Genomic DNA, 22,147 nt, shown 5'->3' on the forward strand with positions numbered 1-22,147 from the left:
ATCACCATAACTTTGAGCTTAATTATGTTAATTTGGATTATTTTTCATTAAATTAAAGATAAATTACATTAAGGATATTTGAAATTTAGGGTGTTATCTTTCTTATCTTCTAAGGTTTATATTTATATTTTCATGTTTTATAGTTATATTTTCAATCAATATTAATAAACTAGAAATGCAGCACCTTTACTGTGGAATTTCAGGTGAAGACTTGAGTATGGAAGTGTAGAAAAAGATAGGAAGTCTAGCCTCATTCATTGACTGGTCAGAATTTGATTTGAAAGTTCCCTAAGAATGTGATTTTATGTGTATGTGCTTAAATAATGACTTTGTTATTGTCCAAGTTGTGATATCCTTCCTCATACAAGGTAATATATAGTCAATCACCCTGTGCAAGTCAATGAAGTTGTAGAATTACTTTTTTGGAAATAGCATTGTAATTTGTCCATCTATGATGTAGATGAACAATTTAACTGAAAGCCGTATAGACACATTCTTAGTATCATAGATAAGCATTCCAAGTATCTTGAAAATGGTAATCAACCAGGAAATGGAACCCAATCCACTTTACTTTGTGTTGGTGATAGTTGTGATGTGATGTGGTCATCTGATATGAGGCATGTGTGATGTGTAGGAATGATACTCTCAGGGTGAAAAAAAAATGAGCCTTCCAGATAGCAATGCTCACCGTCCCTCAATAATTTATAGAGTTGAACTTATTTTAAAATATGTTCTTTATCCCTGAACCATTTCATGTATGCTTTAAAGACTCTCTGTAGCAATGTCCTGTGTGTGGAAATCCTGTCTTCCTCAGACACAGCTAGGAATCTTCTTAGTGCCCACTGCTCCCAGCTTCCTGCAAAGATGAGAAGGCTTTGACTTGTGTATAGGGCATGGATTCATAAAACCAGAAATTGTATGGAAGTGTTATTGTCTACTGAGGTGGAATAGTGTTGACAAAGGGTGTGTCTTCACCAGCCCAGTGATGAGACTGTAACTCAAGAAGTAGTTTTATTTTGTTAGTACAAATAGCATTGGTTACTTTGTGCAAAATCATCTTATTTTGGACTGTGTAATCTGTTGGAATATATATGTAGTCTTCTCAGAGCATGTTTTTTGCTATTGTTGCTTGTGTTAACTAGATAAGGTTTTTAAGAAGCCTGAGTGGGACTTTCAGTTTGGTGGATAAATGTACTTTACTTGTAGTTTATGTGCTCATACCCAAACGTTTGGCCACCAAGTGCTGAATCACATACTTACCTTCTAATTCTGCTCTAGGGTTGAGAATGTCAGTGTTTCTTTAAATCATGGACTAGAGAATTTTCAACTGGATAGTCTTTTTCTCCTGGACGTAAATCAATGAGCAACCTAATTCTGTTTTACCCTGATCTTTGATTATTGCTCATCAGCTCCTATGATGTAACTGCTTTGAATTGTAATTTTGTGTTCTGTGTAATCATTTCCAAGATGATAAGTAGGGCACAGATGGCTAAATATAAGTACTGAGAAGAGGTGTAGAAGAGGTCTGCCATGTCTCAAGACCATCTGAGAAACTGGAGTTGCATGCAAATTCCCACAAAATACCTGCTTTTGTACAACTGATTTAGAGTTAATGGATTAGTGTTAATGGATTAAATTAAGATTTCATGTGTCTCATAAAAGCATGAATGTACTACAGAACTTGAATGGTAGTTACATTTTAGATAGATTTCAGTGTATTTTCTTTTGGATGTGGGATTTCACTAAATATCCAGGATTAACTGGTAATCCTGTAAATCAGTAATTTTAATGTCAGCTTGGTATTTGAGAACGGTTCTGGTGTGTTGCAGGCATGTCTTGAATTGGCCTGCAGTTAATGTATTTGTAAGGGTCTTGTGATGTTTCTAATGCAATGTCCTCTATTCAGTGTGCTATTAGGTATTTTTTATATCTGCCAACCAATTCTCCCACAGGGATTTTCTTTCCTGAAAGAAAAGCTTTTGTGACCTTATCTTTAGCCTGGACAGAACAAAAGACCTTCTGATAAACAGAGTCTTGTAATGAGGAAATACTACCTTCCCTTCTTCCTTTGTTCATTGAAGGAGAGTGCTTTTGAGAAAAGCAGGTGAATGAGACTGGAAAATTTGACTGTGTGTAAGTGTAGACTTTGACGGCATCAAAATATATTTTATAGTGGTACAGAATGTGTAGGCTGCACTTTGATTTCACTGTGAGGGCTCTGTAACCGTAGCAAATGTTCTCCTGTAAATTTCTCTTAATGGATTTTGCATAGGTTGTGTTCTGCTGTTCTGTGTTGTTTGCAACTTTCTTAGAATTCAGCAACAGGCTTGCCTTCTGGCTGGAATTGTCACAACTATTTCTGATCTCTTGGAGCTGTAGTGGTACAACTTAAGTTTTGGATATCTGCCCATTGTTTGCTTTTTATCATCATGTATTGAGATAGTTAAGCACATTGCAGTAGCAGAATTTGGTACAAAATTTGTGTTCTCTGGGAAAATAACTCAGTCAAACTCTCCCTGCTTTTTAGAATTAAGGGTTTTGCTACTTTTCATACCAGTTATTGCCTCAGTCTCAAGTATCACTTTCAACCACTTTTTTCACAGTGTGTTCCAGTATATTTCTATTATTATGATGCTCAGGACTGAGACTTCTTGAAACTCATAAGTTGTAGACTCCAAGTTACGATATTTATCATTATGTTATAGGCATTAATTATGCCAAAACAGTTGAAATATATTTGCTGGAGCCCACTAATTGTGGGATAGTTTCTTTTAACTGTCTTCAGTGAAGCCAAACGTGTATGATAAAACTGTACCTATCAAGTACTACTTGTTGAGACTTACACTATTATTTGCAATTCCAAAAGAGAGTAAAGAATTCTTTGCCTGTTGGTGGGGAGAAAAAAGAAAAAATTATAAATCTGAATAAAATTTGATCTTAGGGCATCTTAGCAGAGTTCCTAGTACACTGATTAGCACGAGTGTACATTACATCTTTGCTGCTTAAGTGCTGCTTAACTTTATATTTGAGCTATTAGAAAACATTTGTTCTCCCAGGACTGGGGAGTGAGCTAGAAAAGAATGTACAAAGGATGTAACAATTATAATGTGATCATCTTAAAATTGTTCTGGAATTGTAGGGTGGTTAAAGGACATGAATATAAGACTCATCAGAGGGAAGTTGTTAAATCTGACATTACAGAGAAGGCTATATGTTATGGCACATTGTTGAGATTCCATTTTTTTTCCCTCAAGTAATTAAAAATATTTAGATGGTTAATTGATTGAAAGTGATTCTTTTCTTTTTTCTTTTTTTTTTTATAATCGAGTAGTGAGCATATTGTTCCAAGAACGAAACTGCTTTTGTGAATGATGAACTAACATTTACGTGAGAGAGATACAATGAGTTGTGCAAACACAGTAAAGAGATGACAGAAAGCCCTTTTACTAGTTAGATGTCCTGTGACTAATATTATGTCCACTAAGCAATGTTTTTATATCATTTGTCTAGTCATTTTTGTTAATTTTTTTCTGTATTTTTCTTGGGTGACCTCTTCTTACTGCTTTCTTACAATTACCAGGCTTTTCCAGCAAAACAGGCAATTAAGTTAGGAGAATAATCGAGTGGTGTTCTTGGTTAGTAAATTCGTTGTGGACAAACATTTATACCTTGAGTAATCCTAGGTAATCCATCAGTCTGGAACTGATCTCTCAAAGATCTTTTGTGTTCTTCAGGCATAAAATATCATTTTATGCATAAATGAATCAAAAGTATTTTTTCTGAATCGGTATTAATACCATCATTAAAGAGACCTTTTCATCATGAAGAGCTGGCTTTATATCTTCTCCATTATCAAGTTGCTATGCAAGATAATTGGTAAAATATATTTTTTTTTTTTGCTTCACTTTAATTTCTGTCCGTGTTTCTCAGGTAGTTCCCCTGCATTACAGAATAGGATTGCATATGTTTTCCTTGTACCCAGAAAAAAAAGTTGTTATTTTTAAATAGCTTTGTATTTGGATTTTCTTACCAAGTGAATTTTACCTAGGTTTATAACACAAATGAAAACAATTTTGGGGAATCCTTTTTTAGCTAATGTAATTATCATAGACTTTTTTTTTTACAGTAGAGTCAGGCTAATTCATACTGCACTAGTTAAAAAAATTAGAATTGATCTTTTCCTCCTATATGTTTTAAGAGAGGGCTGTGATGAAACTGTACACCTAGTAGTAAGAACTTACTCTTAAGAGTCTAAGACAAGGAGCTAGCATTTCTTGTTTCAACTTCTTATTTCCTCAGTATTTTTCCTATGGAACTGTTAGGGGTAGTTAACTCCTTTATGCCTCAGTTCTGTTTTCTGAAAATGAAGAAATTTTAAAAACAATTACTTTTTTAATAACTTTTTTTTTTAGCAGTAGCCTGCCAATCTTTGTGAAATCCCTGAAATCACTTGAGGATAAATGTCATACAATACAGTAAACTGTTGATCTTAAGAAATCTTGGTTACACTGGAAAATATACTCTACAGAAGAAAGTGAAATAAATAAATCAAGTTGAACTTCACAGAAGGGGATTCTTTCAAATGTTATGTCCTAGATAAAATGAGATTACATATTACCTAGGACTGATAAATGTATGGATTGCAGTTACTCATAGTACATCTCATGGTAATTCTTGCTAATGGTCTGGTACAAACACTATTTTTATGATAATAAAGATAATAAAGATTGTCTTATCTTTGCTGATTAGTGAGTAAATTGTTCCGCTTTGTCAACCTAGTTCTGTTGATGTTAGTACTGTAACTTAGTGAGACTTCTGTGATGTTGAATTATAACACAGTCAAAAGCATTCCTCTTGGCTCCAACAAAAGACACATGTTCATATCAGAGCAAGTAATACACCTGTGCGTAAGTGGAAGAGGGGATTGAGAGGAAGTATTCAGAGAAAGTAGTAGGTGGTGTCGTGGTTTAATCCCAGCCAGCAACTAAGCACCACGCAGCCGCTCACTCACTCTCCCCCCATCCAGTGGGATGGGGGAGAAAATCATGAAAAAGGGAGTAAAACTCCTGGGTTGAGATAAGAACAGTTTAATAGAACAGAAAAGAAGAAACTAATAATGATAATGATAACACTAATAAAATGACAACAGTAGTAATAAAAGGATTGGAATGTACAAATGATGCGCAGGGCAATTGCTCACCACCCAGTGACCGACACCCAGCCAGTCCCCGAGCCGCGATTCCCTGCCCCACTTCCCAGTTCCTAAACTAGATGGGACGTCCCATGGTATGGAATACACTGTTGGCCAGTTTGGGTCAGGTGCCCTGGCTGGGCATGGGAAGCTGAAAAATCCTTGACTATAGTCTAAACGCTACTGAGCAACAACTGAAAACATCAGTGTTATCAACAGTCTTCTCATACTGAACTCAAAACATAGCACTGTACCAGCTACTAGGAAGACAGCTAACTACATCCCAGCTGAAACCAGGACAGGTGGTTAGATGGCTTTATTCCTTCCGTTTTTCAGTCTGAAGTTTTCAGGAGCTTCTTGCTTTCATTAACTACTATGCCTTTCTTTTTCTTCGTTTTATTGTTTGTAGGAATTGGTGTTTCCAGTTTTTGAGAGTGTTACCTTCTTTCTAGAATGGAGTATGAAAGGAGGTCAGGAAGGACTAAACTAGCGATGTTCTGAAAACTTGCCCCCCTCTTTCTCCTTCTCATCTTCTCCCATTTTCCTTGTAACAGAGTGGTTTCTTATGGTAACATAGTTAGGCTGAAGGGAAAAGAACACGATGATTTCATTTTAGAGAAGGAAGGATTCGGTAGCACAATTGAACTGTAGCTGAGATGCTGTTCACATCCTGGTTAGAGGGTCAGATACAAGCATTTAATAACACTGAAACTTTGTCTTTAATTTTTCAGTTTTTCCCTCATTCATTTATCTCCATGTTCTCAGCTGGATTATATAATTATTTAATGAACTAAGCAGGGCTTGTGGAGTGGTACATAAATAATCATGAAAGTTGAAACATGGAAAGCAATCTTTTTTCATAGAAATCAGGACAAGATATAAAGAAGCAAAAAACCCCACCTATTTTTAGTTGTATCAGATACCTCTGTGAAAGTAGCCATACTTTCTAGCCTTTTCTAGATAGTTGCGTTTGTTTACTGTATAGATGGTCTGGAAATGCTAGGTAAACTAGTCCTTGTGGAATCCTAAATTTATATATTGCAGTTGATTTTCATGTATGCAGGGGTTGCAGAATGAACGTTAACGTAAAAAAACCCCAACAATAAAATATTTCTCTGAAGCGTAAGAAAAGTATGCCTAAATTTACAGGTCCAAATTTATTTTAAATTGTTTCACTTCTTAACAAACAAAGTACCCCTGAACCCCTGCAACCCCTCCCCCTGAAAATCAGTTGAAGGAGTTGCATTTGATTTTTTTATACAAATCTCTTGGAACCTAGCAATGACATGAAAAAAAATTCTAAAACAAGTTTAAGCAGTATTATGTATTGTAAAATATTAAAAAAAAATAATCCTACTTTTTAAATTAAAAGATACCCAGTTTTGCTTATCTTGCCTTATTAGGGTTCTTCCCAAGCAGCTCTCAAGGATGTGATGCTTTTCTTCGCCACAAGATGACTCTGATTTCTCCATCAATACTGAAAAAGTATGGAATTCCTTTTGACAAGGTACATTAGTATTTATTTTTAAACTATGCATTCATGCATTGAATTAGATTGTGTTTACTGTAAGGATTGTTTATTAGTAAATGCGAGGCGAAATTACTATTTTGGGGGTTTTTTTAGGCACTGACTCCATGGAAAGATGAAAACAAATGCTTGTAGTATTAGGACTTCTGCATGGTTTAGCTTGGAATTTTCTTGCAGAAGACACTTGCAGCCACCATAATCTTTATCCTAAAAGTTTCTGTGATTTTTAAGACATAACCAATATTTTTTATTTCAGTTTTATTTGCATACAAGCTTGCATGTGATTTCCTGTTGACTGAAACACTTCTTAACTAGCTGTATTAATTTAAGTTGTATATGCAATATTTTAAAACAATTCATTTCTTTATGTCTGTGTATTGTTCTTCTGATGCAATTAAATGTAACTTTATCAGTATTATGATTAAAAAGTTTTAAGTGGAATAAACCCAAAAGAACTGTTATTTAATTTAAAATAAATTTTAAAAGCTGTCATATATTAGAAAAAGGGTGAATGATTATTTTGTGCTGCTAGGTGGTGGCAGACTGGACAGTTGATAAGAACATTATGTAAATAGAAAGTGGGAAAAATAACTGGCTTTCTTCTTTGTGGATGAATTTAATACATAGCTGCTTTCAAAAACATCGGAAGTATTCAGTTTCTTCTCCTTTCCTACAAGATTTTCTAACTTACTGTTTTCCACTTTTAACTTCCTACAGGCACCAGCTAACGAAAACATTTCTGCTGCATTGCTTTTTCTTTAAGTATATTTATTCTATATCCTGAATGCTTTGCAAACTCTAAAGTTCTAAATTCAAGAGCTTTGTAAGCCACTCGGAAGAGTAGAACGTCCCCTGCCTAAACATCTGTTTATGTTATACTGAGTTTTTAAAAGCCTTTTGATCATTAAGAGATTATGATTCTTGGTTTCCCACTGCACAGACTGTTTTAAGGTGTTCAGAAGAACCAGGCAATATATACTTTTTCTCACTCAATTCCTGTTGCAGTGTAGTCCTGTAAACTGTCCTTGCCACACTCCTTGTTTATTATTGTGGTTTCTCTTCTAGTGTATGCAGTGTTTATTGATATCATATGGACCTGCATACACAAACTTAGCTTATCATGTTCCCCAGCCTAGATTTTGGGATAATGCTGTGCTTTCTGTCTGTTTTAGGTGATATTCTTGTAAGAGTATGGAATGCAGCCCACAGAAATAATATTTATGTGAATGTTTTCATGTATAGTATTGTCATGGTTTAACTCCAGACGGCAACTAAGCACCACAGAGCTGCTCGCCCGCTCCCCTGCAGTGGGATGGAGGAGAGAATTGGGAGAGTAAAAGTGAGAAAACTCGTGGGCTGAGATAAAGACAGTTTAATAGGTAAAGCAAAAGCTGCACACACAAGCAAAGCAAAACAAGGAATTAATTCACCACTTCCCATTGGCAGGCAGGTGTTCAGCCATCTCCAGGAAAGCAGGGCTCCATCACATGTAACAGAGACTTGGGAAGACAAATGCCGTGACTCCCAATGTACCCCTTCCTTCTTCTTCCCCCAGCTGTATACGCTGAGCATGATGTCCTATGGTCTGGAATATCTCTGTGGTCAGTTTGGGTCAGCTGTCCTGGCTGTGTCCCCTCCCAGCTCCTTGTGCCCCGCCAAGCCTGCTCGCTGGTGGGGTGGGGTGAGAAGCAGAAAAGGCCTTCACTCTGTGTAAGCGCTGCTCAGTGGTAACTAAAGCATTCCTGTGTTATCAACATAGTTTGCAGCACAGGTGGGAATGCCTTTTGGAATATCACTTCATTTTTCATGCTTAAAGCAACCTATGTATAAAATTGAAGAAATGTAGGCCTTCAGAATGATACTTGGAAAGCAAGCTTTTTGGAATAAATTACTCACATCAGAAGTAGTTTGTTTTCTGAATGATATATTATCATATGGAAATGTAGTTGCTGAGTTCAGTTTTTGTAATATATAGGTAAATAGTGATTTCTTTCATAGCCTTGTGCTTTATCATGAAGTGTCAGATGAAACCTTCCAGACTGGAAGGTTTTATAACTAGATTTATAGTTTTGGATTTACAGAACATTACTCTGAACAGTGTAATTTTCAGTGGTTGGTGTTTAAAGTAGCATATTGCTGAATGTGAGCATATTTGTTTTCAGTAGCACACATTTGAGGTGGGTGAGGGAGTTGATGTTCTTATTTCAGTGTCTTGATTATTCCTGTATTTAAATTAAAAAAAAAGGTGCTAGAAATAGTTAAATATTTAAGTTTTGTTCTGTCACCTAGTCTTGGGAGGAAGCAGACTGTACCCGAGTGTAATTGTAATTAGTGGGATTCAGTGAGAGAGTGAATAGAGAGAACCAGGCTGTGATGTCTCATGGCTCAAAATAATAGAACTGGAATGTGCTGAATGCTGATAAGTCAGCCTATGCCTACCAGGTGGCAGCTGAACTGCTGCTTGTTGCAATAGAACACCTGCTAAACTGTCAGCAGTGGGAGGGTGTATTGAGATAAATTTTGGAGTTCTTAGTGTTGAGAATAATCTTTCTTAAACATTCCCACAGCGATTGTTGGAGTGCTACAGTAGCAGTTATAATATATGCACTGTATGTGCATTTACATGTATATGCTAAGTATGAACCAACAAAAAATTAACCTTGCAAAGTGCAAATGCAAAATGTAAGATACAATTTTATTCTTTACCTTTGTTAGCTAAGTATTTTTTTCTTGTTTTCATCTCTTTCCTTCCTCCCATAATACAATGAGAAATTTACATCTTGAAGTGCTATCCCTGTGTATTTATTCTTGCATTGAGGAAAAAAGACTAAGAAATTGTAAAACTTATAAGATGAGAATTTTGAAGAAGAAAGTGGGGATTCAAGCAGAAATTGAATATAAGACAACTATTCCAGCAAAAAGCTGAGATTTAAGACGTGACATAATAATAAGAAAAATGTTTGGAGTTGTAAGTTTTAATTTTGGTGATTGTTTAAAATTTAACTCTTCCTTTTTGCTATCTCAAATTACAAGTGTTTTTCCCTAAAAAGAGCCATATTTGTCCTTCTAATTTTTCTTACTGTTTTGCTTATGCAAAGCATTATCACAGAATGGAAACAGCCTATTTAATCTCTAAGAAGTCTACTTATTTTCTTGTAATCAGCAAATGCATCCTGTTGAACAGTCATCAGTCATTGCTCAGATTATTTGCATCATTGAAATGGATCTGTTTGCTTTTTAGTGGGCCTGCTGTCTGATGTGCGTTTCGTGCAAAAAGGCATATCAAAAAGAGTATGAGGAATCTCTTTTAACTCTTCTGAATCTTGTAGTTCATTGATTAACTCTTATCAGATAGCTCAGAAGTCAATGTGCCATTTTTAGTCTCTGACTAGCCTGTCCTTGATACAGTCTTTGGTGGTTTGACTTCAAGAGTTTGACTTTAAGCTGTCTCTGAATGGAGAGAATATTAGTGACTGACAAGAAGTGCTGTCTCTCCTTTTCTTTATGTCCAGAGGAGAGCAGCAGTTCATCCAAGTATAGGAAGATGGGATTTCTCTCATGAAGGAGAATATCCTGACCAGTGATTTGTTTACCTTACCCCACTTCTTTTTGTAATTTACTTTAGAAGCCTTTTATATCTGATATCTCTTTTATAACTACTAGGAATTCAGTTTCTTTTTGGCTGTACAAAATATAATTACTGTGGCAGGGTTTTTTTTAGTTGTTTGTTTTGTTTTTGTTTTTCTTTTCTTCTGCTTTCTATAACTTCTTGTTGAGTCAGTGGCCTCAGCACACTTTTCTTTTGGTTGCTTTTCACTGTACTTGTAAAGAACAGAGCAGTCCTTTGGAACTACCCTTGTTCCTTCTCTAAAGCAATGTCAGAGCTTAACTGTAGTCAAGCTTTTCCTCTTTGAGAATCTCCTTCCAGGCCCTTTGTCCTTTAGGTATTTGGAATTCTTGTTATCAATAGTATGAGAGTCCTTCTGCTCTCTTAAATTGTGCTTAAAGAGAAAGACAGAAACGACAAGGGCAGATTAAAATTTGTAATGTAATGTTTTAATGGCTTTACATTGAGACCTTTTGTGTGGCATTTGCAATGCAAGAATCCCCTTGGTGTTAGTCACTATTGTCACAGGAGAGCGATGCTCTTCACTTGCAAGAGAGAAGCAGCAATATATTTTATTGATATAAAACAGTGAGTGAACAAAGTTCAATGGTAAATGCGACAGTAGTTTAACAAGATTCAATGGCAAGGTACACATAAGTATTTACTGCATAGAGGACTGTCCCGACCCAGTATCAGGGAGGGTTGTTAAATGATCCTGAGAGCGAGATTAAGACACAAATGAGGTCAAATGCTGTACAACCTTACAACTTTTATTTCCTACAACAACCAATAACTGCAATAGAACAAAGTGAGGAAGAAGGAAAAGAGGCAGACCTAAGCAAGAGAACGGACGAGAGGTAGCAAGACTAGTTACCACCACCACGAAGCCAGCAACGTCCTGCGGAGTCGGTTCCGACGCCGGTGATGGAGGATCGGGTTCCTCAGCTCACAGTCAGGTGCCTCTCCTTCTGATCCAGATGTTACAGTCCTTCAGGTGTCTTCCAAGTCCAGGTTTTTCACTCTCCAGCGAGAGGGGAGTACGCAGTTCTTTTATTGTTCCAGTCCCCACCATTTCTCCGAAAAGTCCACCCATTTATGTGGTGGCTTTCTTCGGGGACATCTTGTGCGTACTCCTCTACAACAACAGGATGTCGAAGCAGCAGCGATGTCGAGTCAGCAAATCAACACAGTGTCTTACAAGGACTGGGTCAGGCAAAACTGTTAGGGAGACCCTCCCATTGAGTCATGAGGTTCAGAGAGGATCTCCTTGCATTCTAAACTCCTTTTCAGAGAGGAGTCTAGGTGTGGTGGGATCCAGACTTTAGTCCCAGACTTGGTCAACTGTTTTTATCTAAAGGATTATATATGCACGATGAATCCTTTATATCACTTAGCTAAGATTACAGAGTTTCAGTGCTGCTTATTCCCAGTTCATTTACCCAGTATCTGATGCGATATGGATACTCCCAGCCTCGAGGAGTAAACTTGAGAGGCATCCCTACTCAAGGGGACATCCTGGCATGCAGTGCGCTGCTGTGCAGGAGAGCTCAGCAGACCCTGGGCTGTCCACTATTTGTGGAGTAAGATTTTTGACTTATAGTAATATTCGCATACCAGCAGGACATCTGGGTCACTGTGCAAGACAGCCCTTGGCTGCTGTGTTGCCATCCATCTCCCCAAAGTCCACATTAAGCTGGTTGCAGCCATCACAACCACCACTGGTTGGGTGGGTAAGAGGGACACACCGCCACAGCTGTAAGGCTGAAGGATTGGTGCAGGGCAATTGTTAATTCTTCTTCCTGCTTTCCTATCTAAAATTATTTAAAGTTACTGCCTGAGGGGATCCAAATGTATCCAGTGTTTTCCTTTGGGATGAACAACGTTGGTTTCTTTAACTGCTAAAGCTCATTAACTTAGAGTTTCTCCTACTTTATGCTTGATCTTCAATAGTTAAGTAACTTAAAAGGCAAATCAGGCCCTCAGTCACAGGTCTTCAAATCATAGTTTTTGAAATGAGTGAGTATGGGAGAGAAGAGTGCGAATAAGATCTCTCTTCAGTCTTTCCAAGAAAAGGTCTTGTGCTATTCTAAAGAAACATCTTCAGGGTGGTGGACAGAATAATTTCTTCAACAGTTAATTTGTACTAGTGTTTAGGGATGATAATTGTGGGTATTTTGGTCCAGCCTGCTTCCATTCAGGAAAATTGATATATTCTTTGCACTGTCTTTTCTAGTTCCCCATACTTCCACATTTTATTACCAGTGAACCTGTCCTCCAAGGTTAGCTTTTTTGAAACTACTTTCTGAATTTTTAAAGTAATACATGTAGCTATGAATTTTATAGTAAACAACATTGTCTCAAGTATACTATTTCTGCTTGCATTAAATTGCAACTGTGTGCAAGGTGAAAAAATTCTTTCTTTCTAGGTAGTTGCAAAGGCAAATACAGTTTTCATTGTTTCAGGAACAGAACTGCTTGTGTAATGTGGTTCACTTTGAGGTTTTTTTTTTGTTTTTATGCTATAGGTTACACAAGAGGCAGGAGAATTTATGATCACTTTCCCATATGGATACCATGCAGGATTTAACCATGGTTTTAACTGTGCAGAGTCAACAAACTTCGCCACCATCCGATGGATTGATTATGGAAAAGCAGCAAAATTGGTAAGTCATATTGCAGAAAACTGATGCGTAAGGAAGTGTTTCCTGTTTCTTAGTGAGGATCTATGGAAGCAGATGAGAAAGGGAGAGCTATTAAATCAGATAGTACATTATACTGCCATTGAAATTTTACTTATAGTTGTTCTTTTTGTAGTGGGTATTATACTTCCAGCAATGTGTATTCCTCTCAGCAGTGAGTTTTGTTTGCAGGTTAATGTACATATTGTTCTTCAAAACGAGTTCTATTTATGGATATTTTTAAGTTGAAGCTACATATACTGAGGTTAGTATATGTGAAAGACAACTCACTTCTGCTCTTAAACCTCCTCTAAGCTCTACTGTTCGTGAAAGTACTTTATTTAAACTAGGAATTTTCATAGCTGGAAAGAAACATAAATAATTAAACAAAGTTTAAAGAAACAGGTTCAACTTTTCTCATTTTTAATGTCATCAGATATCTTGTAGTACAAGATAATAAGGGAACTGTGAACTCAGAGTAGATATTTTCTGGTTTTAAAATGAGTTGTGTTTTACTGAAGAAATTTAGTCTGAAATTTTTGTTATGTGGCATACATTTTTTGCTTCTTTTCATGTACAGCATTTGAGTAAATACACAAAATCAAGAAAGTACAATTTGTTCAGCAGAAGTTTGTTACTGTTTTCAATATTCTGTGATTTTTCTCAGAATTATGGTTTATATATGCTTTGGTTAGTATGCTTCCCAAAATGTTTAATTCAGAGGCATTTTCTGCGTTGCTGTGTTTGTTATTGAAAAAACCCTTTTCAATAGTTATTTGCTTAATGTATTAGCTAATAAGATGACATGGAATAAAGGGCAAAATCAGATGTGCAGGTTTAACAATTAAGTAATGATAGTGAACGCTCATTAAATACTTGGGCTTGAAGACCATCATGAGAAAGTTCCCAAATAGTGGAAATTTATGATTCTAGGCACTATTGATTATTATCGTTAATGAGATTGAATATGCTTCAAAGGGAAAAAGTTCATAAATATTTTTTTTTCAGGTGTTCTGTATGCATGCACTAACAATAGTGAAAGTATTGAAAACATCAGTATGTATCTAACATGCTCAGGCTGGTCATTAATGGTAAAGATGTGGTTTTAACAGTCAACAGATACGGTGTTGACTGTAAAGTTCATTAAAAAAAATTATGTATTTGATAGTTTGGAATAGATAGTACAGTGAAACAAAGTTGAGAGGAATATGGGCATGGACACATATGAGCTAGTAGTGGCAGGTAAAACTGTCCTGGATTTTAAGATACAAATGTGCTGCAGCTCTAAAATTGATTCAGCTGAACTTCAAGAATGGCAAGCTTTATCTTTGGATGTAGCAAATATGAGGTAGTGACCTCCAGCTACATCGCTTTCAGTGTAGAGGCTTCATATTTCTTATGTTTTAAAAAAAAAAACAGTCTACCATTTAGTGTGCAGCTGCCCCAGTACAAAGTACTAAATGTTTTATGCCTCCAGCATGCCTCTCAGTTATTGTGTTATACTGTAAACTTAATGTCGTGTTTAAATTCAGCGGAGTTAGAAGATAATTTTTTAAAGCTAATGAAATTTCATTCCTTTACACCACTCCATAAGTTCTTCTGAAATTCTGAATTTTTAGCTAGGAAGTCTTGGTATATACACTCTCAGTACAGTTTTATTTAGTCAAACTTCTCTAGCACATGGGTAAAACTTGATCATATTAGGACACAGAATTCTGCGCTCTGTGGTTACTGCATGTAGCAGCAGTATTGTGCATATATAGTATACAAAATTAAAGTAGTTCTGTGGTGTCAGCAGTTAAATTTAAATGTCTGAAAGTTTCAGAGTGGCAGCTGAAGCAATAATTACTAGTCTTCCTCTATAGGGAAATTTTAGATACCATTGTCAAATGTGAACTCCAGTTTCTCTGGCAAATGGTCAGAGTACTTCATGTTACTTGCTCATTTTTTATTACTTACTACCACAAGAATGAGAATTAAAGTTCATTTTTCTTCTCTTTTTCAATGAAAAAGAACATGCTAGGAAGTGGTAACAGTAGAATTTTAAAATATTTTTTTAAAATGGAAATGTGTAAGAGAAGAACTAATGGAAAGGTGGTGAAATAATTCTTCATAGTACTTGTATTTGTTTATGTCGTACAACTACGGTAAACAAAAGTCAAACAGAGAAAGCATTATAACTGGTTATCTGTTTTTAAATTGTAATTATATGACATGTCGAAAGCACAGACAAATTATGGAGTTACTACAAATTGGGTACTCTGTTTCTTGATTATGGTGTTTCTCTAGAAAAACATGAGGATAGCCATGATTAGTTTTATCACAACCTCAGGAAACTTTCTGGAAGTATTAATTAAAAAGGTAAGAAGTCCATGTGCTGAGAGTACTGATATTTTAGTAAGTTTTATTTGCAGCTCTGGTAACTTTCTTTAAAAAAAAACACAAACCAACAAAAACCCGCCACACAACCTTGCATTCCCATTTGTCATTCTTCAGAGTACTGATGTTGTGTTTGACTTGTCTTTTCTTTCTTTATGTGGTATGTACAAGAATTTTAATTGAAAAAAATGTTTTGGATCCCCTAGTTCCCCTGTATTGTACTGCAGAAATTGCCTGCATCAGCAAAATGCAGCAATATCTAGGTCAGTTCGCTGCTGTATTCTCTTAGAGAATATTGTATACTGATGACTGATTATTTGTCTTCCTACAGGAACACTTTTATTGTTACAGAATAGTTTCTAATTGCTTACAGCTGTATTTCTGTCTTAGAAAAAGAAAAAACCCTGAAGTACAGACAATATTCATTCTTCATTAATTTCAGAGAAAAAAAAAATCATGCGAAAATTTCCGTTAAAGTAAATATTTCGGCTGTGTGACGATACTCCTTTCCTGCATGAAATGAGGTGGTGTTAAAGATTCTGTGAAATTGATTGCAAATGTTAAATCAGAGATCATTTAGACCCTCAGAAACTTTGGTTAATCAGAGACTATGGATGCAAACTCCAAAAATTATTTTCTGTCTTTAAAAATGCTAAACGTGTGATCTTGGTTTTACTATGTGTACCCTAACTACCTGTAGTAGTAGAACTCTGGGAGCAGGGATGTACACTCCAGCTTGTTTTCTAGAGTTTGTGTAAGACTTCCACTCGGGGTGGAAAAGGGACATACAAAAAGTAATACCAGGTGGCATCTCCAGTGTGCTCTTTCCTACAACTTGGCTGCTGCTTTGAGGCGTGTTCTCACTTTTGGACAGAATTAAGCTGGACAGGATTAAGCAGAAGTAAAAAGTAGATTTAAAAAAATAAAAGCAGAAATGGAGAAATAACAGATGTACTAAAAGTCCCCCAATTCCAGGGGACAAGTGGTATAGTTTTTGCTGTCTTTTTCCACCGGCAAGAACACAGAGGAAGAGAAATAGGAGATACTGGTGAAAGGAACAAACCAGTCATGCTGTCCTGAAGTTGCTTGGCAAATGGGGGTGGTGCAGAGGGATGTTGGTGAAGTGCTGGTGTATGGTAATGGTGGGACTTAGAGAATCAAAGGTAGGTAGTGCTCAGCTCACAAGTACTTTAGTTGTGTTTGTTACGTTCTGTGAGGATGAGAGGCACTCTAAGCTTTAGATATTCTCAATCATCATCATCATCCTATAACTTTAATTTCTTGAATGTTGTTTATTTTTGAAAAAAATTAAATGGTACAAAATAGGGGTGGAGAGGATATTTCTTCAGGCTTCTGTGGTTTTTGCCATTTTCTAAATGGAGCTACATTTATTTGAGTAGGCTGGAAATGTGTAGCTTCATGAAGTGCATTTTGAGTTTCCTTACCCCAGTGCATTTTGTTACTGGTGGTAAAGCTGATGAACAAGTGGCAATTAGCTTGTATGTTTTATAGGTATCTACTTTGATTTGTGCTGAGTAGATAACTTCTGTGCTGAACAAGGGGTGATGTTTAGTTATTAGAATTGGTGAACAGAAATATTTACACATAATTCTTGTATGTCTAGTAAAATGAAGATCCTTCTGAAGCAATTGGGTAAAAGACACATCTCTAGTCTGAGAAAAATCTTGTATTCCTATTGCTTATTAGCTGCAGGGTGGGAGACCCTCTGCCCTCACCCCCAAATCTGTGGATCATCTATATTTATTAATTTTATATTTTTGTCTGTTGTAATTTTTATTTCTAATGAATGCCAGTGTTGACCTCATACAAGGGTTACAGTGCAAGACCTCTCACAGGTGCCCAAACTGGGGTTCTCAGTCATGATTTTCACCTGTCCAAATTTGAGCTCCAGTGGATAGGATCGATAAACTTTATGCACTCTAATTTGATACTGAGAACCGGAAACAGAATTAAATTTTGAATAAGATCCTGTGCTTTTCTGTACAGGCAATTTTTTTTTTTCTTTCTTTCTTGGAATTCCTTTTTTCCCTTGCTGCTATTTTGTAAATGTGTGAAAAACTTAGATATTGGCAAATGAGTTCCTAATTACAGGAAATCCCCCTAAAAAGCACATCCTTTGTCCTTGTATAGAGCTTCTGGACTGCATGGTCCCACCTGAGCTTGATAGGAGAAGGTAGTTCACAGAACAGAGAATTGGGTTGAGATGGAGGTCCTGTGTAGGACATGTCCAGGAGATTGGTGATGTGAGCAGGTTTGGTCAGGGCTCTCTAGTTCTTCCTTATGCAGTAGTGATTATTTTAGTTTCTTTCCTTCCATTTTTCTCTTGTTACTGTTCAAATCCCCACATTTCCCTGTCTATTTCTTTTCCAAATCCTCGTGTCAGGGTCTCTCACAACTCTGTTACCCCTTGCCCAAATCAATAGCCATACTTTCAAAAGCTTTCAGGGAAAGCACTGGGATTTCTGAATACTGCTCTTGTTGCTCACTGTGTCTGTTTTGTGGCACCACTTGGTGACTTTCACTCAGTATAAATGTATGTAAATTTTACTGCCTTCTATCAGGGATAGAGTCACACTAGGTGATTTTACTAGTCATTATAATGATTCTTTTGTATTGCAGATCCTTTTAAGACGTGATTTGTTTTCAGATGCTGGTGCTGGAAAGGTTTTTGTTGTTTAGCTGAAATGCAGAACATTAGGAAAGAAGCCTATCAACCTTTTCTACTTGAAATTCAGGCTACTTAAGTATTATTGCTCTCTTTCATAAAATTAAGTCAGTAATTACTCATGCATTCTTCAGTGGTAGCTGCTTAGCAACATGTTTTCTGTGGATAGGTTAGATCAAAGTGCTGGCCTGCAGGTTGTATTTTTCACTTTGGTGGGATGAAGTGCAGTTGTTTTGATGTTAGGTTTGATGGATTTGTTTGCCACTGCATTCATTAGCTTCACATCAAAAAATTGACAGGCTGTTAAATGAAACTTTGGCTTAGATTTTCAGCTTGACTGTTTCAAGACCTTTGTGAAGATATTTTGTTTTTGTGCTGCAGCAGCCTCAAGCAGTTGTAACTGTTTCAAAGGGAAGAAAAGTTACTTAGTATCCTGATTTGTTTGGGCAAAAGAGAGTCATTGTCTTGCGGATAGCCATGTCTAGCTTATGCTATCCAAACAACATATTTATTAGAAAATTTATGTTGAGAGACAGTATGTCTGACAAATAATTTTATCAGAGAAGAAATTATACTTACGGCACAAAAGCACATTTCCACCTCTTATAATTTATTGAGGTAATACTTTTTTTCAGTAAGGATTATGTTTAGGTTGCTTTTGTACAATAAAATATTAGATCTCTGTTTGAAAACAAAAATAAAATTTCTACTTCTATGTACCTTTTTTTTTTTTTTAAATGTGGGTAAGTGATTTAAAGGCCTAGACTTAAAAATTATCTTGCTACTTCTACAGCAGTGTTTAAGTACTGAATGTCAGAAATAGTTATGCGCATAAACTCATGAGTTATTCTTGTATCAGTCTCTTTTATTGGTTTGAATGAGGTACTGCGGTCAAAGATACTTTTTTTTTAAACACTGCATGTTGATACATTTGATACCAGTCTGCAATGATACCAGCATCATTCAAGCTGTAAAAACTAATGTTTTTACTGTCTGGAAGTCATAATTAGCTACCTTATATTATTGACTTGGCTGCTAATGAAATCTTACAAGGATTCAGGAACCAGACATGCTTTTCATTTCTGGTCCTGATGTTAGTACACCACTTCAGAAGAAATCCGGTGCATTCTGCAGTTTGATGTTTCACTTCATAATTATAGTGCCACTCTCAGATTTATAGTTGTCATGGAATGTTCTCTTTTATTTTTTCTGTATTTCTTTTATCTTGATCTGTTCCTTATCTTTTATTTTTGCCCATCTTACTGCCATAATCTACTGCCCCTGTTTGTATCTTACATCACAAACTCAGCATTTCCTGAGAACAGCAGCTATTAAAATTTCCCACTCTAAAATCTCTTCCTGTAATGGGGAGATTGTCAGTCTCCCAGTGGGCACTAACTTGTACACTTCTAGACTTCTAGTACTGTGACATCTTGAATTCAGAATTGTAATCGTTTTAGGAGTAGGAAGGAATAGTAATAATCACAATATTTTTACCTGTAAATGCAAAAGAGGATTATTTTCTATAGTTTTTTTTACCTTCCCATTTTGGTAGAGCAGCTGGTTGCAAGTTCATAATCTGAAACTTCATATGATTGTGTTTTTATGTTTTCACAGTCTGTGCTACGCTATGTGCAAGTATGGTTGTTATCTGTGACTAGTGTATTCTGTGGTTCTGAAGTTCAGTGTGGATTCTAATGAATCTTTTCCATCTCTATGTAGCCTAACTTTTTTGTGTGTGATACTACAGTATGTGTGACTAAGGTTATGCATGCGTGTTTCTGGCTCAGGGCTCTCATGCAAGCTGCACTGTTTTATTAAATAAATATGAAACCACTACTATCAGATTTTTATTTTTTTTTTAAATGCCATTTTGAATAAGTAAGGAGAGGAGAATTCCTTAAAATAAGATTTTAAATGTTGGAGTACATTCTGGCAACTGTGAGTGAGTAGAAATGATGGAATCTAATTTTCCTTTGATTTTTTTTTTCCTAAGTGACATTATAGAAGTTCCATTTATCAAAATAATAAATGTACCAAGTTGCATACTTGGTGGTTGTTTAGAAGTTTTTGTTTTAGAGGAGCTTTCATCAAACTTTTTCATAGGAAAAGTCAATAATTTACAATAAAATTGCCTTTTCAGAAGATCATTTATATGAAATTTTGAGTAAATCAATACAGTTTGTCTTTCCTTACTTTTTATCAGAAAGCAGATTATAATTATCCTTGATATACTGAGGAAAAACTATCGTCATTAGGTACCTTTCTGTCCATATATTAATGTCACAGCCTGTAAAGAGAGATTACTTTCATTCCAGGTTTTTCAAGAAAGAAGAATTTTAACCAAGAAATTATTTTCATAAATTTGAGTTTCACAAAATAGGCTCTCTGGGCTTGAATCAGCTCTTGAAACACAGGTATCTCCACACCATTTGAGATAGCTTGAGATATTTTGCCTTGCTTTGTCTAGCCAGAAGAGTACCAATCTCCATGAATCCAGTGGAATATTTGGAGCTCAGGCAGATGTCACGGATACCAGAAAGTGTTTCAGGTGTCAGTGCATGCCCAGGCAATTGAAGCGAGCCATCCATCATTGTGTTCTCTTATTTATACCATTTGCATAAGTTAAACTTGTCCTAAAAATTGACTGCATTCCACTACTCTAAGAGGAATTCAGTTCTCTAGCCTTGCTAGAATATTTTGTATTTTGACACTAGGAGTTGACCTATGCCAATAAGCAAAAAGATGGCTTAAGTGTTAGGGTTCAGTTCCCTTAAAAACACCACCGCCCAACCTTTCTTCTCATAAACCAAGCCCTCCCCCAACTTCTTCTGCTTCTTTTTCTTTCTTCTGCTTCTCCTGTCATCGTCTTATTATTTTGCAACCATTTTGACTCTACGTTTGAACCATCAGAGAGTTCATGTCTCCGCAGTTGTAGCAGGTAATTATAGTGCTAGGTATTGGTGATAAACAATGTCCTCCAGGTTGACTGGTGCTGGAAGAGTGAGATATGCTTCTGTTTCACGGATTTCACAGTAAATTGCTGCCAGCAGAAGGAAGTATGGTCTCAGAATACTAGAAACCATTCTGTTGGTGTTCTTCCATGCAGTATCTGTTGGTCTCTGACATCGTCTTGAACTCAAGTGTTTCTGGTTTTGGTTTGGGGTTTTTTCTGGTGTGGTTTGGTTTGTTTTTGTTGGTGTGTGGTGGTTTTTTTTCTTTTTTTTTCCTTTTTTTTTTCTTTTTTTTTCTTTTTTTTTTTCTTTTTTTTTTCTTTTTTTCTTTTTTTTTTCTTTTTTTTTTCTTTTTTTTTTCTTTTTTTTTTCTTTTTTTCCTTCTTTTTCCTTCCTTCTCTAGAGATGAAGATTTGTATGAAGATGGTTTTCATTCAGTTAACCTATGTATCTTCTACTGGGTCCTTCTACAGGATTCACCTCTACTGGAGATGAATCACTCCTGAAGTTGGTACTAGACTCACTAGTTTGGCTCAGGCCAAAAATACTGTGGAGATAAGCACATACCTGGAATTTTCTCTCTGTTTTTCTGAGAGTCTGTGGAAAGATTGAATAGCAGCGTCATAGATTTGAAACACACATGGCTTATTTCCTTCCTTCATCTGAAAGAAAACACTGTAAATATAAATACACAATTCAAAATCCTTGACCTAGTCTGAGCAGTAGAGAAGGCTTGTATGAATGAGGAAGAATAAATGATATACCCACATCCTGAGGTAACTACACCAGGGAAAATAAATTATGTAGCCTGGCAGATACGTGAAACAGGAGCCGAATGTGGGAATATGCCTCAGCTGTAGGTTTAGTGTCCCCACTGTGCTTCTTACTTGAGTGAGTAGGACTCTAGTTTATATGCTACTAGATTAAAAAGTCTTAAGGTTTAAAATTCTTGAAAAGGATCTTAAATGAACTGTATGACTTGTACTGTTTTGATTTTAGATAAAACCCACAATAAAACATATTGCTATGCTTTACAAAAAGTAATTTTGAAGTATATTTTGAAATAATTTTCTGAAATGTTTTATAGCAAAAAAAGTTGAATTAAGACCTTGGTGGCAGTGTGG

The 22,147-nt window shown here is 36.1% G+C and overlaps 1 protein-coding gene across 18 annotated transcripts in view; it reads left to right on the forward strand.

Annotated features, from left to right (window-relative positions):
- KDM4C (lysine demethylase 4C) overlaps window positions 1–22,147 on the forward strand; it is a 272,053-nt gene that overhangs the window by 49,572 nt on the left and 200,334 nt on the right. For all 18 annotated transcript variants that reach the window (XR_011323371.1, XR_011323374.1, XR_011323372.1 and 15 more), the window contains 2 exons: window positions 6,595–6,698; window positions 12,852–12,989. Coding sequence is in view for 13 of the 18 variants with exons in the window: in XM_069777114.1 (XP_069633215.1) it covers window positions 6,595–6,698; window positions 12,852–12,989 (242 nt within the window). In the remaining 5 variants the exon portion in view is untranslated. The remainder of the gene's footprint in view (window positions 1–6,594; window positions 6,699–12,851; window positions 12,990–22,147) is intronic.

This window comes from Haliaeetus albicilla, chromosome Z (assembly GCF_947461875.1).
Source record: "Haliaeetus albicilla chromosome Z, bHalAlb1.1, whole genome shotgun sequence".
NCBI lineage: Eukaryota > Metazoa > Chordata > Aves > Accipitriformes > Accipitridae > Haliaeetus > Haliaeetus albicilla.